The sequence below is a fragment of the Polypterus senegalus genome, chromosome 12, assembly GCF_016835505.1.
Source record: "Polypterus senegalus isolate Bchr_013 chromosome 12, ASM1683550v1, whole genome shotgun sequence".
NCBI classification, from domain to species: Eukaryota; Metazoa; Chordata; class Cladistia; order Polypteriformes; family Polypteridae; genus Polypterus; species Polypterus senegalus.
Window position 1 is genome coordinate 12,510,594 of NC_053165.1, and position 10,312 is coordinate 12,520,905.

The 10,312-nt window shown below is 42.0% G+C and overlaps 1 protein-coding gene across 1 annotated transcript; it reads left to right on the forward strand.

Moving 5' to 3' along the window:
• Positions 1 to 93: 93 nt before the first annotated feature.
• On the forward strand, positions 94 to 6,389 carry vhl (von Hippel-Lindau tumor suppressor). Its single transcript, XM_039771006.1, has 3 exons — positions 94 to 438; positions 3,657 to 3,785; positions 5,960 to 6,389. The coding sequence occupies exons 1-3, from the start codon at positions 237 to 239 to the stop codon at positions 6,139 to 6,141; spliced, it is 513 nt and encodes a 170-aa protein (XP_039626940.1). The 5' UTR covers positions 94 to 236; the 3' UTR covers positions 6,142 to 6,389.
• The last annotated feature ends 3,923 nt before the right edge of the window (positions 6,390 to 10,312 follow it).

A 10,312-nucleotide genomic window follows, 5' to 3' on the forward strand; every position in this document is an offset into this window, starting at 1 on the left:
CGATGTCGTAACACACAGTTCTTATATTTGATTGGTGGGAAGGAACGCTTTGGGGGCGGGACTTCCTTTACACGCTCTTCTGTCTCAACGCCCTTTTGATAATGTAAACACGTCTGCTGTTAAGAAAGAGAAGGAAGCCGATACAGTTGAGGAGAATTTGTTTCTTTTATAAAAGATAGCTTCCTAGCTGTTTTCCTGGACGGGTCAAGACCGCACTACCTCGTACGGTCTTAGCGATGCTTGAGATGCAGCATCCTGTTCCTGCACGCCGCCCTCCTCCAGTAATTAAATCTTATAACAGTCGTATCTCATGTAACGTTGTCTTTTGTAACCGAACACTTCGGGTGGTCCGACCAGTATGGATCAATTTTAATGGGGAGCCGCAGCCGTTCAGAGACTTGCAACCCGGAACCGGGAGGCGGATGACGACATACTTAGGTAAGCGAGAAAGTCTGACTTTACCTTTGAAACGCCATGAAACGGTAGCTGGTGCCGTGTTACTTGAGCTAGATTCTAGAGCGCAGCGATCAAACAGTATAAAACAGTATGAAAATATGACGTTGTAAGTGTGACTCAGAAAGTTGCTTTATTTTATAGTGAATAATTTTAGTTGCGATCTCTTTGCAAAGAGTCCACGGTTGGTCCCGACGCTCGGGTTGACCTATATTGGGTATTGATATAAATAATGGTGTTAGCTTCTAGTTCCACACACCCACTTGGTGTTGATATACAGATTATGGGAACTTTGTAGTGCTGTGGATAGAATCCACGTTAACTTGAGGAGAGCACGTCACACGGACAGTCAGCCGGCAAGAATTTGAACCCAGCTAGCTCACCTTGCTGATCAGTATGACTCCATTCTATTGCCAGTGTTTGTCATTGCAGGTTGCATGGCTTGATGAACCTGTTAACAATGAAACACCTGAACACAGTCATTCCGAGCTGTGTCCACATACACTCACCAGCCACTTTGCTAGTACCAGGTTGAACTCTTTTTTATGCCTTCAGAACTGCTGTAATTCTTCGTTGCACAGATACAGCAAGGTGCTGGAAACATTCCTCATGGAGTTTGGTCCCTATTGACATGACAGCATCACATAGTTGTTGTAGATTTCTTGGCTGCACATCCATGATGCGACTCTCCCATTCAACCACATCAAAAAGGTGCTCATTGGGATTGAAATCTGGGGACTGTGGAAGCCATTTGTGTACAGTTAACTTATTGTCATGTTCAAGAAACCAGTTTGAGATGATATGAGCTTTGTTACTTGGTGTATTATCCTGCTAGAAGTCGCTATCAGAAGTTAGGTGCACTGCAGTCATAAAGGGATGGACATGGTCAGCAACAATACGCTGGTAATCTGTGGCATTTAAACGAGGATCAATTGGCACAAAAGGGTCCAAAGTTTGCCAAGAAAATATCTTCCACACCATTACACCACCATGCCCAACCTGAAACGTTGATACAAGGCATGATGGATGAAGGCTTTCACGTTGTTAACCCTACTATTCCGAATGTCACAGCAGAAATCGAGCCTCATCAGACCAGCCAATGTGTTTCCAATCTTATATTGTCCAGTTTTGGTGAGCCCTTGCAAACTGTAGCCTTAGTTACCTAATCTTAGCTGACAGGAGTGTCACCCGGTGTGGTCTCCTGCTGCTGTAGCCCACCTGCTTCTAGGTTTATCATGTTGTGTGTTCAGAGCTGCTCTTCTGCATACCTCAGTTGTAACAAGTGCTTATTTGAGTTACTGTTGCCTTTCTATCAGGTCAAACCAGTCTGGCCATTCTCCTCTGACCTCTGACATCTGATATCAACAAGGCATTTTTGCCCAGCCCTTTTTCAGACCATTCTCTGTAAACCCTAGAGATGATTGTGTGTGAAAATCCCAGCAGATCAGCAGTTTGCGAAATACTCACAGCAGCCCATCTGGCACCAACAACCATGTCACGCTTAAAGTCACTTAAATCACCTTTCTTCCCCATTCTGATGCTCAGCTTGAACTACAGCAGATCGTCTTGACAATGTCTACATGTTGAAATGCATTGAGTTGCTTCCATGTGATTGGCTGAACAAGCAGTTGGACAGGTGTACCTAATAAAGTGGCCGGTGAGTGTATATTGGCCAGGCAGTGTGCTTCAAATTCAGATTTCTCCTTTTCATTCTGCCTTGGTAGTCGCGTAAGTGCGGCAACTGGCACCAGTTTATTTTCAAAATTGTGCTGAAACGAACCCGTTTGATCAACTCGACATCCTGATTTGCCTCTCTGCTTTTTTCTTGTTTTTTATTTTATAGACTTATGTACAATATGGGGCAGCATAGTGGCGCAGTGGGTAGCGCTGCTGCCTCGCAGTAAGGACACCTGGGTTCACTTCCCGGGTCCTCCCTGCGTGGAGTTTGCATGTTCTCCCCGTGTCCGCGTGGGTTTCCTCCCACAGTCCAAAAACATGCAGGTTAGGTGCATAGGCGATCCTAAATTATCCCTAGTGTGTGCAGGGTGTGTGTGTGTGAGTGCTCTGCGGTGGACTGGCGTGGCGCCCTGCCTGAGGATTTGTTCCTGCCTTGCACCCTGTGGCTCCAGCAGACCCCCGTGACCCTGTGCTAGGATATAGCGAGTTGGATAATGGATGGATGGATGTACAATATAAAAGTCACTCTTATCCTTTACAAAATTATTAATCGTAGTCTTTCTAAATAGTTAACCTGTTTGCCCAATAACACTTGATCTACTAATTTGTGTTACTCTATCCCTTTTTATTTTTTTTGTATGTATTTTTCACTTTATATGCTATTATAGAATATCTTTTACTTTGCATTTGCTACTCCCAGAATAGATCCCAGCTGTTATGGTCCTTAAATTATACATTTGTTTAATTCAATTTGTGATGCCACTTATTACGTATATTCAGAATGAAGGGAACTATGATTGGCAAAAACCAAATAAGCATATTTGGTGACTTGTTAATTCAGCTAATGGTTCTCATAAAATTAGCCACATAACATACACTATTCGTTTGACAGAACTGTCCGTCATGTTCTAAACCGTGAACTGACTACCCATTTTAACTTTGTCTTAAAGTGATTACTCACATGCATTTCCATCCATCCATCCATTTTCCAACCCGCTGAATCCAAACACAGGGTCACGGGGGTCTGCTGGAGCCAATCCCAGCCAACACAGGGCACAAGTCAGGAATCCAATCCCGGGCAGGGTGCCAACCCACCGCAGGACACACACAAACTAGGGCCAATTTAGAATCGCCAATCCACCTAACCTGCATGTCTTTGGACGGCGGGAGGAAACCGGAGTGCCCGGAGGAAACCCATGCAGACATGGGAAGAACATGCAAACCCCATGCAGGGAGGACCCGGGAAGTGAACCCAGGTCTCCTAACTGCGAGGCAGCAGCGCTACCACTGCGCCACCGTGCCGCCCTCACATGCATTTCTAGGTTCAAAATAGGTTATACTTTGTTTAGCCAAGCAACAATTTCTTCACTATAATACACGTATTTTCCAAATTTTGCATCAGGGCCTTTGTGTCTACACTTTGGTGGGTTTGGGGGGCGGAAAGTAAAAACACATTAGAACAGATTTTCATTCAGCATTAAGGAAATATTCTAACATTGTATTTTTTCTGTTTCCTTTCACTTTAGGTCATCCTTGGATGTTCAGAGATGCAGAAACAGACACGTGTCTGCAAGTGAATGGAAGAGAGATGTTCATACCTAACATATCACATCATGCAGCACCTAGGGAATCACTGGTCTTCATCACTCTTCCAGGTATAACCAGTATATGTGAACTTACTCGATCTCTGTGCGTGCTTTAAGTGCACCCAACACCGGTAATTTGTATTTGACACATCTGTTGTCAGACAAGCACTGCCACATCACAGGTGCAGTTTCCTGGGTTGGCATCCCATGCTCAGTCATTGTCTGTGTGTAGTCTGCATGTTTCTCTCTGTCTGCACAGGTCTAATTCCCACGTCCCTTGAGACATTTTGGTTAATTGGTGATTCTAAATTGACCCTCTGTATGCGTGAAGAGGCCCTGCAATGGACTGGCACCCCGTTTTGAAATGTTTCTTGCTTTGCACTCACTACGGCCAGGATAGTCTTGAATTCTGACAACTCTGAAATGGATTCAGAGATTTAAGAAAGTTAGTTAGGTCTGTGTTCTGGGTGCTCTGTCAGTGGAGTTTGCATGTTCTCCCCATTTCCACTTGTGTTTCCTCCCGCAGTCCAAAGACAGCCATGTTAAGCAGGTTGGAAATTGATAAACTCACCCCTGATGTGTGTGCGTGTGTGTGTGTGTGTGTGTTCACCCTGGGATGGACTGGCACCCTGTCCAGGTGTTTTTCCTACCTAATGCCTGCCTGGGATAGGCTCTGGCTTCCCCGTGATGAGTGGGTTAAGAAAATGGATGGATGTTATTTTACACCTGGACTATAGTAAAAAGGAGTCGCTCTTCTACGTGCCATGGTACCAAAAAACAAAACAATAGGAAAATTGGTACCATCAGGCCGGGTTTATACTTCACACAACGCATGCTGCAGTGGACGCTCCTGCTACGCAAGCGTTTTACTGTTTATACTTGCGCGCGTACTTTACGTAAATCTGGAGGAATCCAGCAGGTGGCAGTGCGAGATATTATCACGGTGAGAACAGGTTTGGCTTCTCTGTGTTGTGAATTGCCTGGAACACCCGTTAAATTCCAATGACACCATACCGCACCATACAGTAACCACCTAAAAAAAAGTACCCATTAGAAGCATGGGGCAGTTGTTTTGACACATATTTCTTTAAATATTTAGTACTAGACATTAAGCCTGTTACAATAACAGGCGCTAGAACAGTAGTGCATAAACATTAGTAGGAACAGTTTATATTAAATGGCAAGGGACCTTGTATGTGGCTGTAATATGCGTCACTGTATTGTGTGCCTTTAATTTTCTCTCTCAGTAATACTGGTTTGTATTTTCGTAAAATGCCTGTAATTTTGTCAGACAGTAATACAGTGGAACCGAAGTAATTTCCCCCATAGGATTGTATGTAAATACAATTAATCCGTTCCAGATCATATGAACCGTATGTAAATATTATATATATATATTTTAAGATTTTAAGCACAAATATAGTTAATAATACCATTGAATGCACATAGTAATAGTAAACTAAATGTAAAAACATTGAATAACACTAAGAAAACCTTGAACAACGGAGAAAACTAACACTGCAAGAGTTCGCGCTACAACCTTATGACCCGCTCGCTAAAAACACCTTTTTTTAATGAGTTTTAAACACAGGGGAAAAAAATGAACATTTGAAAAATCCGTAATCTAATAAACAACCAAGAAACGTAACATTGCAACAATGCACGCGTGCGCCTGTCTCTGTGGCGGACCTGCGTGTGTGTGCGCGCGAGCTTGTCTGTCTCTGTCGGGGGCCTGCCTGCGTGCGTGTGTGCGCGTGCATGTCTGTCCCCCATGCGGGCCTCTCTCTCTGTCTCTGTGTGTGTGTGTGTGTGAGTCTCTCGCGCTGGCCGGCCTGCCTGCGTGCGTGTGTGCGCGTGCATGTCTGTCCCCTATGCGGGCCTCTCTCTGTGTGTGTGAGTCTCTCGCGCTGGCCGGCGTGCGTGCGTGCGTGCGTGACTGTCTCTCGCGCAGGCCTGCCTGCCTGCGTGTGTGTCTGTCTGTCTGTCACCCATGCGGGCCTGCGTGTCTGTCTGTCTGTCTGTCTCTCGTGCGCACACAGCGAATGCACAGGAAGAGACTGAACACGTGCCGTGTGGCCCCGCGCATGCGCACTTCACCAGAAGAGACCCACACATAAGACACCTGGACGCACACAGGGGTTTTATCAAAGAGGATGATATTTTTGAAACATAATGACTGTAGTAACCCCTAAATCACTCCTAATATTATAATTGTTTACTGTGTTTTTTCCCATCATATTTAGTTTACAGCCTAAAGGAAATATGTTTGCAAAGAGTACGCGGCCTTGTGAAGCGAGAAGACTACAGAAAGTTGGAAATAGCAAGATCATTACATGATGACCTGGAGGACCACCCAGCTGTAGAAAAAGATCTGCAGAGAATTGCACTGCGACTGGTAGAAAAAAGGGAAATGCAGCAGGAGTGAATGTGTCAAAGACTTTATGATACTGGATAATCAGGACATTGAGTACTACTGCCATGCACTGCTCTATAAAGTGTTATATTTATACAGTATAGTATTGTTTTTAATAATAGAAGACTATTCTCTTTCTTCATTCCGTTTTGATTGTCTGAATTTTTTTTTTATCATCCACTGCATTCAGTATTTTGTAGCGCATTGTTGCTCTCAAACCAAGCACTGTGAATTAAAAGAACTCTGGCATTTCCATTGTATTCTGTATATTTTTCAATTATTGACAACACATGCATTTATCTAGAATTCCGACACCTTGCAGTTTCACAAAATTATTACTTTCATTAAATATACCCAAATAAATGTGGTATCCAGTTGCTATGAGCCTCCTCACACTGGGGACGGACGGGACACTAATACGTCATTTTTGTCTGTCATTTTAAATGGTGACTGCAAGGGAGAGAAAACAGGATAATTGTTTAGCTGATAAGTAGTTGTTTTCCTTTCACTGATTAACGGAATTGATGGCTGGAGACAAGAAAAAACTCACAAAATCTTCATTGAGCAACATTTGCAAAGTAAAATAAAATTATATTTGATGTTTTTTACAGGATGTTTGTAATTAAAAATGCTATACATATTTCAACTAGTTTCAGTGCTGCAAGGTAAAGCTAAAATTCAAGTTCTACTGCAAGGGAAGTAATTTGAATATACAGTAATATCTATCTATAAAGTAAGAGTGGCAGTAAACTTTTTATAAAAATGAATGTATTTTCTACAAACCAAATAAGATATATATATATATATATATTCACACATACAGTCAAATTTAACTAATTAATGAATTGATTAACACTAATGAATTATTTTTATCTCGACCACACCTTTCCAGTTTGATGGATAGGTTGTGGTGGACGATTACCAAGGCCTCAACACGCCCCTGATTTGACACTCTGTGATTTCTAGTTATGGGGTAAGGACAGAATACAGACTGTGGTATCATCCATTCCCCGCGAAATGTGTGTCTGGCTTTAAATGGCACTGTTGCTCATTTTTGGTGTGCTGAACGTGATGGCGAACAGGTTGAAACATTCCTGTAAATCATCTTGCACGTAGGAAGTATGTTTTGTGAATAAATTGTTTCTGCCATTCAAATGTTAATATGTAAAGATAAAGTAAAAGATAAAGATATAAAAGTATACATGCATAACAAATAATAAACTTTTTTTATTATATATACCTTTATTTTTAATGTGTTCATTTTGGGTAGGCATGAAAATCGAGTCGGGCTGCTTGTTCTTCATTCTGAAGCATCACTACAAAGACCTTCGCTGATGTTCGCTGACGATACTGCTATTGTGGGCTGCATCAGGAGTGGGCAGGAGGAGGAGTACAGGAAGCTAATCAAAGACTTTGATAAATGGTGCGACTCAAACCACTTACACCTTAACACCAGCAAGACCAAGGAGCTGGTGGTGGATTTTAGGAGGCCCAGGCCCCTCATGGACCCTGTGATCATCAGAGGTGACTGTGCAGAGGGTGCAGACCTTTAAATATCTGGGAGTGCAGCTGGATGACAAATTGGACTGGACTGTCAATACTGATGCTCTATGTAAGAAAGGTCAGAGCCGACTATACTTTCTGAGAAGGTTGGCATCCTTCAACATCTGCAGTAAGATGCTGCAGATGTTCTACCAGACGGTTGTGGCGCCCTCTTCTACGCGGTGGTGTGCTGGGGTGGCAGCATAAAGATGAAAGACGCCTCACGCCTGGACAAACTTGTTAAGAAGGCAGGCTCTATTGTAGGAGTAAAGTTGGACAGTTTAACATCTGTGGCAGAGCGACGGGCACTAAGCAAACTCCTGTCAATCATGAAGAATCCACTGCATCCACTTAACAGGATCATCTCCAGGCAGAGGAGTAGCTTCAGTGACAGACTGAGGAGACCCACACTATGCGACTTTTCAATTTCACCCGGGGGAGTAAATGCTATCATTAATTTTATTTTAATTTTTTTCATTTTTATTACTATTTAATTTAATATTGTTTATTTGTATCAGTATACTGCTGCTGGATTATGTGAATTTCCCTTGGGATTAATAAAGTATCTATCTATCTATCTATCTATCTATCTATCTATCTATCTATCTATCTATCTATTATATAATGCCTTTCCTATCTATCTATCTATCTATCTATCTATTATATAATGCCTTTCCTATCTATTTATTATCTATCTATTATATAATGCCTATTTCTATCTATCTATCTATCTATCTATCTATCTATCTATCTATCTATCTATCTATCTATCTATCTATCTATCTATCTATCTATCTATCTATCTATCTATCTATCTATCTATCTATCTATCTATCTATCTATCTATCTATCTATAAGTCTTTAACTGTTTTTTTAAAACAGCCCACAATCTGGTGTGTTCTCGGGCTCTCTGGTAGGGCATTCTGGTGCTCTGGTGGAGCAGCAACCACAAAGGCTCGGTCACCCATTGTACGAAGTTTGGTCACAGGGGGGCAAAAGCAGTAGGTATTTCCAAAACAGAGGTTTCTTGTAGTAGATTGTAATATAAGGAGTTCCTTAAGATATTGTGGAACACTTCCATGGATACACTGGTGAGTGAGCAAGCAGAGTTTGTATTCAATATGGAGGTGAATCGGGAGCCAATGAAGTGACCGAAGGATTAGTAAAATATGCTCATATTTCCACACCCTCATCAGGATCCTTGCAGCACTATTTTGGACTTGTTGGAGCTTTTGAAGGCTCTTGCTGGAGATCCCGATGAGAAGTGCATTGCAATAGTCCAGCCTGGAGGAGACAAAGGCATGAACCAGCTTTTCAGCATCACAAAGGGAGAGGCAAGGACGAAGTTTGGCTGTGTTTTGAAGATGAAGGAATGCAGTTTTACTGAGGTGATGGACATGTGTATCAAATGACAAATGGGAGTCTAATTTGACACCCAAATTTGTAACAGAAGGGGAGAGGGTAATAGTATGTCCAGAAAAAGAAATACAATTGATAGAGGAACGAAGTTGATGGTGGGGTGCCAAATAAAAGAGCTTTAGTTTTGGTGCTGTTCAGCTTTAGAAAGTTCTTGGACATTCAGGCCTCAATCTCATCCAAGCAGGAGGAAAGAGTTGATGGAGGTGTACGAGAAATCGAATCCAGTCTCACATAGAGCTGCGTATCATCGGCATAGCAATGGCATGAAACTCTATGCTTGCCGATGATGTGACCCGGGGGGTAGCATATAGATGTTAAAAAGGGTCTGCCCAAGGACTGATCCTTGTGCGACCCAACAGAGGACAGTGTGGGTACGAGATTTAGCATCCCCCAGGGCCACATACTGTGGCCAGTCCACATTCAGTCATAACAAGCTAATATTTAATTAGAGCAATTTAGAGACTCATATTAATTTAAAAAACATTTTTGTGATGAGGGAAAGAACCAAGGTAGCCAAAGATAAGCTAAGAGGGCACGGGAGAAAATGTACAACCTGCACAGTGGCAGCGTCCAGGCTAGAAATCTCTGCAAATCACAGTGCCATGATTTACTGTATGTGTGATGGGTTTCAAATAAACTAAAATTTCTGGGTATGTATGCATGTTGTATTATAGTTCTTATTGCTCTAAAAGTTTCAACAACATTACATCTATGCTACATCTACAAATGATTCAGTTCTGTGCTTTCACTCTTATTAAATGACAATAATAAACCTTTCTAGTGCTGAGGTCTTTAGTGCTCCGACTTCTCTGTTAAGGCTGTGACTGACACTTTTAGACAATGCACCTTCCACGGGGACAAACAGAATTACTTTTATGAGACCGTCAATTCAGATGATAATCCTTCTCCAAACCTCAGCCCTTATAACCATAGTGACATTATAAAGCAACAAAAATGAACAAATGTTTTCCTGCTGCTTCCTTGTTTCAATACATGTGAAGTGCAACGTCGTTAAAGGGCATTACAGTGACACTGTGCGTGAGTGTGTGTGTGAAATGATGTTTGCAACATGACAATGTCAATTTGGATTTTTTATATCCTGTTTTCATGGGCAAACAAACACTTTCCAGATAAGTAGCTTTAAAAATCACTTTGGTGGGCAGTCTAAGGCAGCATCTTTGTGTATATTTATATATAATAATATAAATAAATTATATATAAT